The sequence below is a fragment of the Alligator mississippiensis genome, chromosome 2, assembly GCF_030867095.1.
Source record: "Alligator mississippiensis isolate rAllMis1 chromosome 2, rAllMis1, whole genome shotgun sequence".
Taxonomy (NCBI): domain Eukaryota; kingdom Metazoa; phylum Chordata; order Crocodylia; family Alligatoridae; genus Alligator; species Alligator mississippiensis.
In genome coordinates this window covers 241,747,433-241,766,340 of record NC_081825.1, presented here as the reverse complement: position 1 = coordinate 241,766,340, position 18,908 = coordinate 241,747,433, and the positions used below count along the sequence as shown (strand labels likewise).

At 46.0% G+C, this 18,908-nt stretch overlaps 1 protein-coding gene across 1 annotated transcript in view; it reads right to left on the bottom strand.

Annotated features, from left to right (window-relative positions):
• Positions 1-18,908, bottom strand: part of PLCB2 (phospholipase C beta 2) — a 65,443-nt gene that overhangs the window by 6,843 nt on the left and 39,692 nt on the right. The window contains exons 16-29 of the mRNA XM_006275560.4: positions 18,084-18,180; positions 17,083-17,167; positions 15,996-16,120; positions 14,679-14,833; positions 14,125-14,289; positions 12,618-12,717; positions 12,149-12,253; positions 10,799-10,881; positions 8,701-8,797; positions 6,884-6,940; positions 4,476-4,686; positions 4,013-4,181; positions 3,124-3,200; positions 1,484-1,579 (exon numbers count right to left, since the gene is read on the bottom strand). Of these exons, the coding sequence (XP_006275622.1) occupies positions 1,484-1,579; positions 3,124-3,200; positions 4,013-4,181; positions 4,476-4,686; positions 6,884-6,940; positions 8,701-8,797; positions 10,799-10,881; positions 12,149-12,253; positions 12,618-12,717; positions 14,125-14,289; positions 14,679-14,833; positions 15,996-16,120; positions 17,083-17,167; positions 18,084-18,180 (1,622 nt within the window). The remainder of the gene's footprint in view (positions 1-1,483; positions 1,580-3,123; positions 3,201-4,012; positions 4,182-4,475; positions 4,687-6,883; positions 6,941-8,700; positions 8,798-10,798; positions 10,882-12,148; positions 12,254-12,617; positions 12,718-14,124; positions 14,290-14,678; positions 14,834-15,995; positions 16,121-17,082; positions 17,168-18,083; positions 18,181-18,908) is intronic.

Genomic DNA, 18,908 nt, shown 5'->3' with positions numbered 1-18,908 from the left:
CTCAGCATGGCAGGGCATAGTAGGGCTGGGCGGGGAAGCTCCTTGATGCTACAAGCTCTGCACTGCCTTGGCGATATGACCCCTGTACACCTGGTGGCAGTGGGGGTGGTGGCATGGAGCTGTCCCTAACAGCTCCAAGGCCCCAGGGGAAGGACATCAGGGCAGGGAACCCAAGCCTGTAGCAGGCAGCCCACCCCCATCCTGTATTCAGATCTGGGAGGCACGTGCCTTCCCCCACACCCTGGGAGTGTGCACTGTGGCAGAGAGCCAGCTCCCCTCTGCTCAGGCCCCTGGGGGAGGGGGAGCTGGGCTCTGCACTCTGCTCCCTGCTCAGGCCGTAGCAGCTGCTGCCTCCTGCAGGCAGCAGTTGGGGCTCAGCCACTGCTACAGGGGGTAGGGGGCTGTGTACCTGGGTCCCTGGCTCTGTAGGCCTGGCGGCTGGGGGCCCCCTCCAGCAGGGCTGGGGGAGTGCAGGGGGCTGTGGGTGGAGGTGAGGGGCACTAGAAGGGCCAAGGGGCTGGGAGTGAGGGGCACCGAGAGGGCTGGGGGTCTGTAGATGGGGAGTAAGGGGCCTGGACCTGCGTCCTGATGAGCAAAGGCAGAGAGAGCTCTGATTTTCTATGATAAAAAACCCCAAATCAATACCAAAATATATAGGTATTTAGAATGCATTTTATCATAGTGATTGAAGCATGAGTAGGCTACCAAATTGCTTTAAAATTGTAAATATATCAATTGAACACAATGTTTTATTGATATCTCTCTCTATGTAGGGGTGTTGCATTTTAATCACAGATTTTGGGGTTTATAATCAGAAAATTTGTGATTTATTTTTTTTAATCAAGGAAAACTAGGATCCCTGCTGATCACCCTTGAGATAAATACCATATAGAGACTCTCCTCCCTGCTTGCTTGCTTTCCTATCAGGGTTTGGGAATTTCAGTTGAAAAATCTTCATCTGTTTTTAATGACATGCAGAGTATCTGCATATGGACTCCTTAGGCTTGGCTTTGAGAGATGCTAAACACTTGCTCCACAGGTGAGTTGGGAGATCGGCCACTTATGCACTGCATGGAACTGATTTATCTGACTCCTTTACACAGAGAGCACATAGCAGTACAGGGAGGAAGGTACCACAGAGCAGAGTGCAGGCAGGACATAGCTACTGCCATTAGAGAGCAGACACTTTTCCTGTGGAGCATAGGGGCATATATATATCAGGACATGATGGCAACAAGTGAGTGTAAGTTGGGAGAGGGATAGACAGGCCAGGTCAACCATACCAACTAACAGCAGAGCTTTCCTCCAAGAGGGCATGAAATAAAAGATAGGAGGAAAAACACCATATAAAGGTTTCCCTTCCATGGCCAACTTAGCCACCTTCAGATCTCCCTAGTGGTGATAAAGGCTACAGTGCACTGTACTGCCCCGGACATGGACTGTACTTTGGGCAGACCACACCCAGCATTGTCCACTGTGGTACCTTTCCTGAGCAGCCTTGTCACTGGTACTCCGGATTTTGGTTTGGACTCGGTCCAGTCGCTTTGCCTCTAGCTTCTTCTTCATCTCTTTAATATCACTGTAGCAAAAGGGATGCATCATGGATGGGAAGACCATCACCCATTGTATACTTTAGATCTATGAAACACAGGCTGCTACACAAATAAACTCCTGGAGTGTGTCACGCTCCAGAAAGGCAAATTTGTTAGTGAAGGAAAATGTCATAAAAGATCTAAAATTAAAATCAGACCTTTTGTTTACAGCATTTAAGATGCTCCTTACCCAAGGTGAATCAGACCCAGGAGACAGGAGAAAATAACCCAGGTCTAATGTGCAAGTCAAACAAATTCATACTCATTACTTCTCAACACCTTGTTATACTTGGTCTCTTTTAGAACATTCCTAACAGACTCATGTCCCTAAAGAAAAAAGGAAGCAAGAGAGTACTTGGAACAAAAGACGGGTTATACTAGAAGGCTACTGGAGTCCAACAAATATTTTTGGAAAAACAGAAATCTAGCTCACTAAAAGTTCAAATAAAGGCACATCACATATGGCATGGAACATAAAGTAAAACTTATAAGGGAATTAGAATAGCAAATAACCAAAGAGAAAAACAAGATGAAATCAGACACCTGCAACTGATGACTATAAAGCTAGTAACATGATGCAGATGAGCAAGGGTGCTTGTACAAGTGACAGGGGTTTAGTCCTTAGAAAAGGCAAGTGCAATTCCAGGATGCATCCACTGAGTTATTTCCGTGAGAGATGGAGAAGTGTTAATGCTGCTATACACAAGGCCTGGTGAGAGCTCATTTGGAAACTGGGCACAGTTCCAGGCACCCATGTTCAAAGTGGAACAGGAACAGAGAAAGGTCATGAAGATAAGCAGAGGAACACAGATGCTCATACATGAGAAGCCTAAAAGAGTTTGGTTTGTAGGGTAGTAAAATGAAGGGTGAGAGTTGATGTAATTGCTGCCTATAAATAAATACACTTGAGCTAAACCCAGGGAGAGAGAGGTGTTATTTAAGCTAACGGTAGTGCTAGTACAAAAAAAAATATTTACAAATTAGCCATGAATATAGTTACACTGGAAATTAGAGGAAGCTGTCTAATCATCAGGAGAGTGAGGGGCAGGGGCAGGCCTAGACCATGAGGAGAGGTGGGAGCAAGGAACAGCATTGGTTTTAAGGTGGACCTTGATCAGCTTATGAAAGAGATGATAAGATGTGGTGGTTGTGACAGCAGGGGATGGGTGCCTGTGATCCAGGAAGTTGCTTCTGGTCCTATACTCCTATCTCCCTAGAAGAAAAAGGGCTGGCCAGCTAAAACAGGCTGGCTAAAACAGATTGACCAGCTAAAACATCTCTACGTGATACTACCTGTAAAATGCAAAACAGAGGATTCAGGAGACCTGAGCCACCTTCCCATCTCTGCCACTGACTTACTGAGTGACTTTGGACAAGTCATGTAACTGGTGCTTCCATTTCCTCTTTTGTATAGTAAAAACAACACTGTTTACCAACCTCAGCACAATACTTTGAGGTCTATTAATGAAAAGCCCTATATTGAATAAGAGGCTTGTATTATTCCTTTGTTGTTCAAATGCTCAGAACTTACCTTTCTGATGATTCCTTTAGTGCCTTCAGCTCAGCTGCCTGTTTCTCTTTGGCTAACTCCATTATTTTGGCAATTTGCTGTTCAAAGGATCAAAAAACAGTGCAGTCAGGATCTGACTTCTCTGCTCTGCCCATTAAGTATACTATCCAGTTAATCAGCCTGGTTTTGGAACTACCTAACACTGGCTATGCAAACCTAGATTGATGCCTGTGGACCAAACTGTGCTGGCAGACTATAGCTGGCCTCTATCAGTGGAGCTGTCTTTGTGGGTTTTGTCACAGTACTGAAGGTTATACTGTGCGTGCAGTTTTCCTACCTTTTGGGGTGTGTGTGTGTGTGTAGATGCAATGAGTGCACTTTATGTAGGGTCTCTGTGATGCACTGAGTTTGCAAGAAGTTATGGGTAGTGTCATTGGGCTGTGTTCTGACTTCTGGTGTTCTCTCTCTGGCAGTGTTCTGCCTGTAGGTGTTCATCTGAGGGCACTACAGCTATTGATGGCCTCTAGAGTATGTTCCACAGAAGTAAGAGTCTGAGAGACTGACAGAAGGCAAATGCAAAATGCCCCCATATCTCAAGAGAAGCAGGAAGAGGGGGAGGCCCCTGGAACAGGGCCCAGAATGGGTGTGGTGGGAGGATGCTGTGTGAACATTGTGCCTCTGGGGGCAGTAAGGTTCTGAGCATTCTTTGATAACAACTGAAGCAGAATATAGGAATGATGTGCTGTTTCCATGTGCCACTGGTGGTGTGTTCAGGGGCATCTTTGCACCTGGCTGTGTCTACAATGCTCTGTTGGTGGCAGTTAATTGAGGTGTAACTCCTGTTGCTGCAACATCCTGGGTGGGTCCCACCATGTCTGGAAGTCCCTGGAAGTATATGAGCAGGCCTTACCTCTGTGGCATGCTGCTCTTTCTTCTTTCGAATGCCATCATAGAGTTCTTCCCCCAGTTGGTTGAGGTCAATCTCCAGGCTCTCCTTCAGTTCCCAGACTTGGCTGTCAGTGCAGTCTGCCATCTCGGCAGGATTCACTCCTGCATTGATCTCCTCTGTAGTCAGACTCCTGCAACATCAGGTAAAGGAATAATGGACACTGTAGCAGCACAGGTGATGCCTAACCATCCTCCATACTCTGCCACCTCGTTGCATGAACAAGGCTTCCAGTACCCCACTGAGAGAGGACATGCGATGCCCTGCAAAGCCACGGAAGTTTGTGACAGCCCCGTGCCTGTGTCAGGGTGGGGAAGCACATGGCTCACTCAGGTCTATTTCTCTGTGGGAAGCACTCCAGTGTGTGGGAACAGCAGGCCTCCTAAGTGCCACTTAACACAGGGTAGTTCCTTGCACTATTTTATACCTTTTCTTCTTTGGGATTTTCCCAGAGCACATTTTCCACTTGCCACTCTGGCTGCTCCGCTCTGGGAAGAGGACCAAGTATCTCTGCAGCAGCTCCTCCCTGCGCTTGCTTCCCTTCCGCTCCAGCTCTTTCAGCTCCTTTTCTTGCTTTTTTAGCAGCTTCTGAAAAAGCTTCATTTTCTGCAGTTCCTCAATGCTGGCCGTCTGCAGCTCTAAAATACAATGAATCAGCAGTCCTGATTGCCTGGTTAACCACCTGCTTTCCACACAGACTTTCCTTCCATATTCTTGTTTCTGTTTATTTTCAGGCTGTTTTTCCAACACTGCCCCCAGCACAAGGACAACCACCAGGCCAGCACAGCAATTGGTGGGTCCCTGGCTTGGATGCACATCAGTAAAAACATCAGCTTTCCTGGGAGACAGAATAGTTGTTTTGTGACATTTTGCCACAGGCAGCAGATCTGGAACTGCTCAAACACAGGAGCTTTCCTGTGCAGGATAGGGCTAGCTGTGTTAGCTCTGGGCTGTTTCTCTCAGGATCCCCTCATGTGGAGCATGTGTTAAGAGCATGCCCTGAGGCAGGAGATCAATGCAGCTGTGGCTGCTGTGCTCCAGCTATTTACAGCTACTGCCCTGTCTCCTTGGGTCATTGGCAGCAGAGCATAAACTTAGCCATCCTGCAACTACTTTGGCTGGAAGACAAAAAGGGCCCTACCTGGGTCAGAAGAGAGAAAGATGACAAAGCTCTCTGCTGTTCTTTTGCCTGGGCTGAGCCTAGAGGATGAACTAGGTCCCCTGTCTGGTGCTGAAACTGAGGTTGATACTGCTATGGGCAGCTGGCCTGAATCAGTGAACCTATAGACTCACTTTTTCATACAGTTGCTGCTTACAGTTAACAAAAGCCCCATGTTGAATCTCAAGTATGTTAATATGTGGGTGTAGCAGGAGGCTTGGCGCTCCTGCTACTTTAAGAGAAGACATTGCAGATGAAGCAGTCTGCAGGTACCGCAGGACACAGTCAGAAGTCACATGACCCAAAAGGGGGTAGGGCTTACAGGATATAAGCCCAGAGTCTGAGCTGGGGCAGTAGTCTGATTCTGGCAGTAAAGATAAGAAGACGTGAGCAGCAGGGCTGCAGCCAGGCTCCTGGCAAACACCAAAGCTGGGGTAAGCAGACCAGTGGTTTCAGCAGCCCAGAAGTGGGGCCAGAGCCTGAGAGAGAAGAGCCAAATCCAAAGAGCAGGGCCACAGCAGAATGGTTGTGACAGCAAGGAGGGTCAGAGACCCATAGTCCGCAAGGGGTAGAGAGGCAGAGTCAGCAACTTGTGGCTCAGGAGGTGCAACCAGGGCCAGGGAGCCCGGAGGTCTGAACTGGCTTAGGAGCAGCGCCCAGGAGGGGCTAATGGTCAAGGAGGAGCCATGGCTGGAGATCCCTGGGACCAGGGAGCCCAGAGATCTCAGTTGGCCTAGGAACAGAGCCAGGGTCTAAGGCAGGGCTAGGCAACATTTTTGGCCGGAGTGCTGAAAAAACCAAAATGTCTACCTTGAAGGATGCTGGAGTGCTGATATGCTGGAGCCCAGAGCAGCTGTTTGCAGCCCCCAAGCTGCAGCCGGCCCACGGAGCCCCATCTGCTTGCAGCCTCCCAGCTGTCTGCTGGGAGCAGCCTGGGCTCTGTGGCTGGCAGCAGCTGCTTAGACCCTGGGCTGGTGGTGGTGTGCTGAACAAAATGGCTTTGTGTGCCATGCTCAGCACACGTGCTAGGGGTTGCTGACCCTGGTCTAGGGAGAGGGACCAATGGCTGGGAGGGTCATGGCCAGAGACCAACAAGAGTCAGGGACCCACAGTCCAGAGAAGAGCAAAGTCAGGGTCAGGGGCCCAATGTCTCAGGAGAGACAAGACTGGGGTCAAGGACCCAGGACTGCACCTAGGAGTAGCCAAGTTGGGTGAAGTGCCTGGGTGAGGGCATAGAGACACAGCTTGATGGCAGACAGTGACACCTGTGAGGTATGGGTCTGGTGTAAGGGATGGTTGGAGCCATGTAATAAGCCCCTAAGTAGCTGAGTAGTGAGACCTAAGCTCAGGAGTGGATGAGATCTCACTCAGTGATCCTAAGGGCAACCTTTGTTTTCTAAGTACTTATTTTCATTAAGGTGTGGCAGCTGAGCAGAAAGGGGAGAATGCTTAAGGGACCAAGGGCATAACAGGCACAGGGTGACCAGCAGTGTGCATCATAGCCATCCCTGGTGTCCTAGCCTGTTACAGTGGGATATACACATACAAGGATGTATATAGAGATGTTAATTACTGATTAACATGAATTTAGTGTTAGGACACCAGACACATCACCCCACTATGCAATGAAATAAAACTGGGGTCTCAAACCTTATAAGTAAGCAGGGTGGAGTTACCTGTAACCTCCTTAGCAGCTTCCTTTACAGTTTCTTCCTTTCCCACAGCCATGGTTCCTGAAATCACAAAGGGAATTCTCGTTCACATGCTTCTAGGACTTCTGACTTGAAATGGAGCAGTGGACCATGAAATGTCTTGGGGCTGTTGGCGTTTTCCTCCATTCCCACTCTTGAGGAAATTTAGGCTTTGGAACACCACTGCTTAGGCTTGGGTGAGGACTCCGAGACTGGGGGTGGGGCTTGCATTACTGCATCCACTACGCTTGCTGCCATCTCTGCTGGTTTTCAAGAAACCTTATACCCTGACGTACTAATGGATTTTAGATGGCACTCGGAGGTCAGCTGAAGCAATCAGTAGAATATCTAACAATCTTCAGTAAGCCACAAATACAATGTGATAGTGTCAGTAATGGCTCAGTCATGTGAGGTACAAAAAGCCATTAACTGGACTTCAGTGGGACATGAGAGCACTCAGAACTTCAAAAGAGGCAATCAGTAACTCCCAGAATTGCCCTCAAACACTGTAACACTTGAAAGAAGGTGCCATGGGGGTGTTTCTGAGTAAAATCAAGACTTTCAGGAAACCCAGACAGACACATTTCCAGGCCTCAAAGCCTGGGAGGACTGTAGCCTTGTCGCTCCCCACTGGTGAGGGTTGTTGTATTGTGCCCAAATTTTGGTCCCCTAGGCAACTGCCTAGTTTGCTTAATGGTTGGACTGGCCCTAGTTACAAATACTTGCCACAAGCCAGACAGCATATGGGAGTACCCAGATTACTATTTGGTCTGCTCAGAACAGCTCAAATCCTACCAACCACTAGGAGTTTGGGGCCTGATTTGCTGCTTCTTGACACCATTAGAATCTGAAGTAATGCAACTGAAGTTGTTGGTTTGGACTAATGTAAAAATGGGGTGGAAATGGCTGTAGAACTGAAACATTTGACTCTGATATTTATATATTTCTGAAGGGAAAGGATCCTGGGTGCACATTGTTGGGGAGTCATTATAGAAGAGAGAATTTCAGCTGACTCATGTTGGAAGCCATGCATCAATGAAAAATGCAATACCAGTTCTGGTGCCATAAACTAGACATCTGTAAAAACCCAGCGACTTTCTCCTAAGCCTAGATATATTACTGTAAAGGGAACAAAAGCTGGTGCTCACCTTGTTTTAAATATGAATTCACTTTAGTAGTTGCTCTTAATGTACAAGAGAAACCATTTCACCTTGGGAAGGTAGCTCCCTCTTAATCTGATCTCTGCTCCTTTCCAAAATTTTATTTTCCAGCAAATTGGCTGCTGGCAAAAAGATATGCACCCTCAGCTTTGGCAAACAAACTCCTTATTTATCATTAGGGCAGATACCATTATTGCCCTTGCTCACATTGGAAGTTTCTTCCCTAGTACAACACCAATATGGCTCAGCTCTGACCTGGAGAGATCGCAGTTAGAGGTAAGAAGAGAATTCTTTTTCCATGATCCCTGGACCTTTGATTCACCTACTGAGATTGCCAATGCTGTTAATTGGAATGGTTATACCACTGGCCACTTGGAAATAGAGTGAAAAGAGCAAGTCTCTTCACAAAGGACCCTGAAGAGTCATTGGATGGTAGCACTTTTTGGTCAGTAAACCCACTTCTGGTAAACACTTTTTGGTCAGTACTGGCCACTGTTCAAATTAAAGCAAGTGACTTAAGCCTGGAAGGCTCTGTTTCCAAAACCAGGTCCCTAGACCTTTTGGTATCCCCTCCTTTCACATTTGGACAATGGTCATCTTCCCTTCTCATTCTCTGAGTCCCACTCAAATCTACAGCTTTACCTGCTGGTCCATTTGGAGAAGCGGTACTAAGCTTCATGGTGAAATCTGCTATCCCATTGGTTTCAGCTGGCATAAGGCTCCTCTGCATGTTAGGCCTCTAAAACAAAGGTCAGAGGTGAATCAGTGCAACAGTAAAAGACACAGGAAATGGAGCTGCAGACTAAAAGACCAAACAATACAAGAATAAACCCAAGCAAATAAACTGTGCTTTCCAATTGGAGACAGTGAGGTCTCCCAAGAGCTCAGCCCTAATCTGCCCAGCTTTGTGAAACACCAGACAGCTGGGGATGGTCTTTCAGACATCATGTAAGCTCTATAATTATCACATTAAGAATTTGGCATAGCCCCCAGGAATCAGAGATTTTCTGAGATAAGCACTGAAGCCCCTGCTGCCCCTCAAAGACTGAACCACCTTCAGACAATCCAGACAGATAAGCACTCAGCATGGTCTCAGACTGAACCCATGAAGCATCAATGACTCTGAAACTCATGCAAGCTGGGACCTACACACAAGTTAAAATACACTGATTCTGACCGCATAGGGCAAGATGATGTGAGTTTGCAGCTGGTTCTTCTGAGAAGAAATAATAAGGTCACTTCCAGCTCCTATTACTAGATTTATGATGGTTTTAAGCAGGCTCCTAGTTGTCTGCTATGCAACTGTGTGAAATGTCTACCCTTGATTAATTAATATGATAAATATTTCTTTTGCAATCAACTCATGTTAGGCATGTCCAGACATTTGGTTCCCCAGGGAGAAGTAGCAGGGATGCACCTGCTATTTGTCCCTGGGGAATACCTGTGCCATGTGCATTTTGGTGTGTGGCATGGGGTAGGGGAGGCTGAGGCCAGCACTGTACTAGCCCCAGAAGCCTTACCTGGGGCCCTAGGGGCTCCCCAGGGCTGCAGCCATGGGAATTCTGCCATGCAGAGCCTGGCCACCAGCTGCAGCACAGCTCTGGATGGCCCAGCTCCGCTTTTCAGCAGTTTTCTTTTCCCACGGGTTTTTTTTTTTGTTGTTTTTTGTTTTTTTGACCCCTAGATAGCCAGGGGTCAAAAAAAAATACCTGCAGGGGAAAAAAACCTGGCACACTTGGGCAGCGCACCCTTGCAGTGTGGAGAACACTGGACTGTTGTGGTATGTGGCGCTGCAAATGTGTTTGCAGTACCATGTACTGCACAACTATGCTTGTCTGGACGCACCCGTTGCGTGCAGGAAGAGTCATTCTCTATATGTGATAGATACTTTCTCCCAATTTACTTTTGTTTTGTCTAGTGGTTCCCTTGATTTTCCAAGGACACTCTTCAAAAGCTTGTGTTTTCCCTGGTTGTTAATCAGTTCCTTGATATGTTACAAACTTAGTAGGAATTCATTCAAAGTGAAATTTTCTGATAACCAATAATGAGCAATTTGATTAACAGGATGTTCCTGTCAGTTATTGCTTGGGACTCCCTCTTGATTTACACAGCTACAAGAATGCTTTGAAGATGCTGAGCTAAAGGGTATAAGAGGACTGAAACAGCTAACAGGGTGCACGCTTCAAGAATGAAAAATCTCTCTGACAAGAGCTGCTGCTGCTGCACCCTAGCCATCTCAAGAAGGTGGAAGAAGCAGACCGTCTCTCTTCTTGCCTGTTTCATGAGAAATTATCAGCTTATAGCTAAATACTGGACTTTTCTTTGGTTCGGGCTCATTCAACTGTATTTGTAGTAAATAAAGCCTTTCTGTCACTTAATGAGGTGTTGTGTCAATCCTCTGCAGGGCCATTCTTGGGGGGTGGGGGGTGAATCGGGGTGACTGCCCCAGGCTACTTGCTTTGGGGGCCCTTGCAGAGCTGGGTGGGGCAGCCGTGGTGACTCAGTGCTACTGCTGCAGGCTTCACATCCAGCTACTTGGCACCCCACCCCCCGCTGCTGAATCCACTGCTGGCTTCTTTGCATCTGGGGCATGCAGGGGTGGTGCCCTGCACAGGCTGATTTGCCTGGGGCCCTGCACCCTGCTCGGGTCATCTCTGGTCCTCTGATACTAGTCTGAGATCCCATTTCATTACTTAACAGCATGTGTGAGGTAACAATTGCAACACTTGTGAATACTTACCTCTGCAGAGCCCTCCACCTTCTCTGATTTCTTGTCAGAGACATTAAAATACTTAATTGGGTTGGAGAGGGCAATGGTTAGATCTAAAAACAAAGAACAGCACCAGATTGTCAAAAGACTCATTTGATTACCCTCCTAGCCCTATAGCTTCTCCACACTCACTGCCTAAGGGCTGTATTTACAGCCTGATTAAACCCTGCTCACAGGTAATGCCAGGATTCTTCCTGCCCTTCTCTCTGCTGGGTCCTCTTCTACTGTTTTACCTTTCCACCTCAGGCCCAGCCTGATAACTTCACCCCCAGCCCCAATCCCCCATGAAGAGGGATGGTCGACTCTCTGGTCCTGGGAATATATTTTCCTTCATTTGTCTCTCACTGCACCTCAGCCCTACCTAGAAGTGTAAATACTTGCAATGAGAACTTCTCATGGTTTTCAGTTTCAAATCTGAAGCCCAGACTAAGGTTAGTAAAGAGTACACTAAACTTTCTGATACAGCTCACTCTAATTTTGTGTGAATCCAGACTGATTTGGGGCTCCGCACTGAACTCATATGAAATTTGCGATTTCAGAAGAGTTTCTCTTTAGGTTTGGGGTTCAAATGACTTCAACACTGGGAAAGGAATAAGCTTACCAGAGATCAAAATGAAAATAAATGTCTGTATTAATTTCTGTGGAGTCAGAACTGCTGAATTTTGCACAGCTCTGGTCGTGGACAGGTTAAAGGTTCCCGGTGTACTTCAAAAAAGGGATTTCCATTCTTCTCTTCATTCCTGAGGCCTTCTCTCTCTCTCACCACTGCTCGTATAACCCATTTCTAAGCGGGAGAGTATCCCATACTGCTATTGGGACAACACTTGCATTCTTTATTATGTTCCCTGAATAGCTCACTTCAAAACTGAGGAAAAAAGATACTTCCTGGGAGTATTTCCAACTTTCATACCCTAGGTCAAGCAGTTCCCAAACTCTGATAGATTGCACACCACCAATTTAAAATGATGCAACCTTAAGTACCACCAGCAAATTTTTCAGTTCAGCCTTGAGTACCACCAGTAATTTGTCATAAGTTAATTATATGTTTTGTCATATAAGTTAATTGTAAGAATCTGTTAACGCATACCATTGACAGGTGGTCTGTGTACCACTGGTGGTATCTGTACCACAGTTTGGGAACCACTGCTCTAGGTAATCCTTTTCTTGGCTGTTGGGCAGTAGTAGTACATAAAATCATCTCAACCCACAGAGGGAGAATAAAAGTCAACTTCTCAGGGTTCTTTCAATGCACCAACAGTTTGGAGTCAAGGCTTCTGCTCCATAGAGGATACACCATGTCAGGCTTCCACAATATACTACCTGCCCAGCTGTCAGGGATGTAGTCCTTTACCTCCAGGTAAACAAAGAGAGAGGGCATAGTGAGGGGCATGTTGCTCTCACTGCGAAGGCAAACATGGTGATAGCCTGAAGTAAGGAAGCAGAAGAGATTGAGTGAGTCCCCTCTCCTTCTGGCCAAAGGCCCAACAGGGAACACAGCATGTGGTGACATGGGGAATGGGGGATGCAGCTGTATTAGGAAATTGTTGTTTAAACAATGGGCCCACTGAGATGAGTTTGAAAGGTCTCCCCTGCTTACAGCTGAATCTTGTAGAGACAAGACAGTGAAATGCATAGGAGTTCACCTCCTTTGTACCAAGCCCCCGAAGAATTAAGCTGCTCTAGTGCACAGTTTAGTTGAGGCTGAGATTGTGTTGTCCAGAGACAACATGGTCCCAGGGTAGTGCTAACAGACACTGAAGGTGGTGCTACAGAAAGGCTTCACTTTTACCTGAATGTACAGCAATAACGGGAATGATGCGATGACCAACAAACTTTCCCCCTTCCTCCAAAACCACAATTCGGAGGGAAGCCAACTCTGGCATCATAATCTGTGGAGAAAGCATAAGAGGTCAAAGTCCCAATGCTTTTGACTCCTAACAGGGTGTTTGTTTCACTGTGTAAAAAATCAACTTCAGGAACCAATATGGGAGGAAATCACTTACTTTCTCTTTGGTAAGAGCTACTTTGTGACATTATGGGCTACAAAAATGGCCTCTAGAGTGAGAGTCAAGGGCTCTTGAACTCTAACACTGAACTGCAGAAAAAGCAATGTTTTTGCAATTTCTCAGTTGGTTTAATAAAAGGTATCATTTTGGAACCAAGAGTTCTACATTTGTGCAACACTGAACTCTAAGACTTAGCCCCAGTATTTTTGGGTAAGTCAGTGCATGTTTCCTTCTCCCTTAGGCTGTTTTAGAAGCTGGGGATAATACCAGCTCACACTAAAGGTGAAGTTACAGGTTACACTTAGACCACATTAAGGGCACTTAAAACACAAGTGTCTGTATGCTAGAGCTTGTTAATTCATGCTAAAGTGCCCTCCGAGTGTCTTAAAGTTACAACACTTAAGGTGAAAGTTAACTCTCGGCCATGCTACCTAGCTTGTGTTAGACTAACTTCTGTCAAATCTGCTGAGATAACTGAGCAATTTGCAGTGAATCTGCGCATCCCAAGGTACAGTACACCACTCCCAGGCCCCCAACCACCACCCAGAGCAGGGTGTCTTGGCTCCAAGGCCTACCTCTGCTCACCAAACCTCCAGTGACAAGTCACAGCTGTGCAGGCAAGAAACAGTATTAACCCTTAGCATGCAACTGCTCACAGCATGTTCTAACTTTAACACTGCTTAACATTTTACAGCTTTAGTATAGTCTAAGTGTAACATGTAACTTGAAGGCAAAAGTAAAAGCTTCCCCTATTTTTTCACAAGGGTGCTGGGAGAAGATGGGAGTTAACATATTCACAGGTCTTTGCTCACGTATGGCTCTATATCAAGGTTCAAAATGATTATTACTTTTGTGCTTTCTTCCCATATCCTCACAGCTGAACACCAAATCAATATTTCTGGGCAGAGCTGTACGGGAGCCATAACCTAATTTGTCTTGCAACTTCCCATTATTCCACGATGTGTCCCAGAAATCACTGTTCCTCATACTATGAAGCAACAACGTAGCTGCATTTCCTTTTGCCTCTTTTGTTTCCCTGTGCTTGGAGATTCTCAAGGCCAATTTGATTAGAAAATTTAGCTGAAGATGCACACAGAGCCTTTTGGCCCATGGATTTCCAAAAATGTCCTCAACAGCCTTCCATCTGTAGAGGAACTTGTGGCTCTTACAATGTCCAGAAAAGACTCTTAGGGACCTATGAATTCTCAGGAATATATAACCCATGGGATATCCAAAAAGCACTCCCTGTGGTCAATGAGATCTTTACAGGCCTTTAATTTGAGTTGTTACCTTTTCAAAAGCAAAAACTTCCTCCTTCCATACAGGGTTGATGGAGTTAGCAGTCGAGGTCAGTTTGGTTCTATATTTGCGTTTTGTGTCACCAGGCAACCCAAACAATTCTACTTCCACATATGTCTTCACACTGCGTTCAGAAAGGAACTGGCCAGAAAGAATCTAAGAACAAGCCAAGAAACAAAAAGTCGTAGGAACGTCCTATAAACTTCCTCCAGCCTCAGAGCTGCCTCTTCTGCTGCCTGCCCCCACTTCTCTCTCTCCTCCAGCCCACTCTCCAGCTTCACCTGTCTCTGTTCTTTTCCTCCACCATCCTCCCTCTGCATCATCACAGCCATGGATCATTCCCTGTGGCAGATGCTAATTTTCCATTTTCACGCGATTATGATTAATTTTAAACAGTGAAAGGCCTTGAAGTTGCCATAGTAACACTCTCACATGAAGTTATGGGTTCATTTGCTATTAAGAGCCCTGCTGGGTAATAAACAGAAGGGACATAGGCGCTACTTATATCCCTGCTGTGCATGCACAGTGTCGTGGTTTGTACTTGCCGTTATCGACAGGCTGCTTGCCACCACCACATCAATGCGGTGAACAGAGAAAGGGTCAAACTGCTTGTCTGGACGCCGCATGAATTCGTGTTTGAGGAGGTAGCCACTCTGGCCATTGAACTCAAAGAGAGCCATATTCTGTTGCATAGGGAGGTCTGGGGGAGACAGACAAACAGACACAGGGAGAGGAATTTCTGTGAGGACACACCAGTACAGACCATACGTTTTAAGGAATGGACAGGAACACTGCACGTAGACAGTATCTTTCATCCAGAGATCACACAGAACGTTTCAAATGTGAAATACGCTTGTTAGCCTCCCAGCCTTCTTTTGGGAAAGGTATCATAGTACTTGTTACCCAGAGGAGGAAACTAAAGCATAGCAATGAAGGGACTTTTTCATGGTCACATAGACAGCCAGTAGCAAAACTAGACCAAGAGTCTTCTCTGCAGTACCTCTGCCTCAGCCTGAGCTTCCCCACTCCCATTCTTTCCTCTCTCTATCCCAGTTTGTCTGTTCCTATATTAAGGTACTCTGCTCCTTTCCTTGCCATCCACTCTCCCCTTCCTTCTTTCCACACTCTAGATTCAAGACAATCTCTTCAGTCTTTCACATTTCACTCTCCCATAATTTTCCTTCCCCACTTCTCCCACTTTTCCTCTCCACATCCCACAAATCTCCTCCTGCACCACCACACTGCACATCCTCAGAGAGAGCAGGGAGAGATTTGGGGTCTTGGATGCCTTTCTCTTCTGTATGGCTTCACCCTTGTCAGATGCTATCAGAAGTGGACAGAGAAGGTGCACCCCACCCTTCCCAGATCAGCACACTGGTTACAGCAGCAGAGAGGGAAAAGCAGAGAGTGTGGTAAAAGGCAGTTCCTCTTTTTCAAGACTGGCACTTAGTTGTGTGTGGTGCCTTAGGGGAAAGGCTTGACCTCCAACACCAGAATGCTCTACACAGATTAAAAATGAGATTGCACTGGCCTACAATGTTGTCTACTGCATAAAGTGTGTGTGTGTGTGTGTGTGTGTGTGTGTGTGTGTGTGTGTGTGTGTGTGTGTGTGTGTGTGTGTGTGTGTCCATCCAGAGAGACAGCTATTGCACTGAAGGACTGTATGAACCCTTCCAGTTCTGTGGAAAAGGGGTGCAGGGCAGGCACCAAGTCAGACAGGAAGATTGTGACAGGAAACGAAGTACAGAAAACAAACATGCTTGGGGACCAAGGGCAGTACTGGGAAACACCATTAAAGGGAAGAGGAAGAAATAACACAGGATTTGAGCATAGAAGAAGCCCTGGGACAGTATGTAACTCACCCAGGGTCTGGAAGTTTAACGCCACCATCTGACAGCCGACATTCCAGAACATCTGGGGCATGTAGTTGGATGAGTCCATCCGGGTGCCTTTGGGGTAAATCCGGCTCATCTGTCGCTTGTTATATCTGTGGTTACTTTATAGGAAACAGGTCCAGAGTAGACTACTGATCTCCCTGTGCTCTGGGGCTTGCTCACAGCTATAGGCTGCTTACAGACACGGGAAACAAACAAACAGCGCTTTACCGGAAGAGGAAGCGCATTAGTTTGATCTGGCCCCCCAGTGTCTGTATAGACTGGGCTCATCAGCAGGACTTTTTGGTGTTTTTATCTAATAGCTGATTCAATCAGCTATTAGATAAAAGCACCAAAAAGCCCTGCTGAAGCACACAATCTATATAGACATAGGGTGAGCCGAGTCCAACTAATTCAATGCCTCTTCTGGGCATATGCTGGGTTTGGTGTGAGAGTGCGCTGAGCTGGAAGTAAAGCTGTTTTTTCATGTCTGTAAGCAGCCTTAGATCATAGTTTTCTTTAGCTCTTAAGTGGTTATTGGATACTCAGAAACATCCCATATTATAAATACCAGAGGTCATATCTGAGACAGAGCCTTTCCATTCAGCTCTGCATGATGGGCTCTGTGCTTTGGAACAAGCACTGGGTGTACCTGACTGCACCTTCTAGAGAGCCTTTGGCATGAGCTACACATCCCTGAAATAATATTACTGTGTCTCTGGTATCTGAGTTTGAGGTACTTTTCATGAGTTAATAAGGTATCAAGGCCAAAAGCAAGTAATGTCTGTGTTTTATCCAGTAAAACATGAAGAAGAGTGTCTTACTTCCAAAAACGTCTCTAATTCTATCCTAACTATGCTATTGATCCAATAAAATATATCACCCAGAGAAATCCTTTCCCCTGTTCTATCCAAGCATTTTAGACTAACACTTGGGACTGTGTCTTTCCCTAGAGCTTGCCAGAGGACATTATATTGAAGGGCAGGGAGGGAATGCCCTCATGCTCTACTAATAATGCATCAACCAGGTACACAGGACAAGTGCTGCTTAAGAGCTCATCAAGGAAAAAGGATACTCAACAAACTGCACAGGAGACTTGGTAAGTAGGTCATAGGCTTTCATCTCAGTGAAGGAGGAGATGACATAACTTCGGTTCTTCTCTGGGAACATGCAACAAGAATTTGTTTAAAAGAAAGGTTCACCCAGCTCGTCATTTCAGGCCCTCTTAAAGCATGCTGAAGTCATGCTTGGCCTATGAAACATAGAGATCCTCTATGCACACCTTTCACTGTGGATCATTATCACATCAAGGCTTTTCCACCCATGGTGGTCCTTTGCATTGGAACAGAATGGGAGGACACCTACACATAAACAGGAGCTGTCAAAGTTGGGTTGGGCTTAACTATGGGATTGGGTTGGGCTTATCTATGGGGCCATATACTAAATGACCAGCTTGCAAAGCAATACGTGTGTGTGCATGTACTGAGGAGTTCACCTTTTCTTTGAAAGGAAATGTTGGGTGACAGCTTTTCATTTCCAAACCACGTCATACTTGGGCTGGGATTTGTACACGTTTTTTCTTTAGTTTCAATGTATGAGTTGGGCTCCCCTAGCCTTACTCTGAATTTTAGTTTCAAGATAACACAGACATTAAAAGTAAAGCTCCATGTACGGTCTGCCTTTTACTAGTTTTTTCATAAATACCGTGAATCAGTCCACTTTCTTCTTCTCCTAACAAGGTTCTGTAATATTCCCCCATGCCCACTGAAAACAATAACTAGCCGTATATACCAGCACAGACTGGGTCAAATTCTATTCTTGGTATGGGCCAAGCTGGGAATAATTCCACTGACATTATGGGTACTGTCCTTTATTTTTACCAGTGTCACTGAACAGTATCTGATCTATTGCCTGCAGGGGGATGTGTGCACAGCTATGTGTGCTACTTTGAGAGGATGGAAGGAGAAGATAGCTTGGAGCCACAGAGTTTCTGCAAATATATCTATAGACTCTCAGCATCTGAAGTTTCTTGAATGAAAACATTTAGAACATGGAAAAGACAAGAATCCTCCTTACGTGATGAAACTTCAAAGCAGTCAAATTTGACAGGCTGGATGTAATTTACCAGGCTGGACATTTCTTCATAAGCAGTCACTTCCAAGCCAGCAGTGCCCTATGCAAAATGAGAAAAGACAGGTGAAGTGACATCTCCCAGACAAACACAACACAGTTGGGCCTATAGGAGTGAAGGAACCCAAAGGTCACACAGCAGAATGCTGGGCAGAAACCTTCTATTACATATTGGTACTAAAAATCACTTAGTGGGTAGGCAGTGGCAGGATGGGGAATGAGTTATATACTACAACACACTCAGAAGCATGAGGACATGGTCCTTCCCCTTTAAAAAGACCATTTTGCACATCGGTCACAACTTTCAGTTGATGATCTTAAAGCACTCCTCTAAAACCAAATAACTAAGTCCCTCTGAACAGCCATGTGAGACAGACAATTATTGTTACTTTTATTTATATATTATCATCCCAATTTCACAGATAAGGAAACAAAGGCAAAGAAAGATCATGGGTGTTGCCCTAAGTCATGCAAAAGTCACTGGCTAGGTCAGGAATGGCACCCTGGATTTCCTGCTTGCTATGTTCTCTACTCATGAAGCCTTCCTTCTCACATTTACTCTCAGCTGCAAGCCAGACTTTCACTGTCCCACAGCCAAGTGGTTTTTTTCCAGCATTGGAATCAAACACAAACTTCACTATCATGAGGGAAGAGAAAGCATCTAATCACCCACCACCATTAGTTTCCATTTGGATTTTTTGCCACTAAGGAAAGAAGACTTAATTTATGTTAAACAGTCAGGATCCTGTAACTAGCTGAAACCAAGCCCCA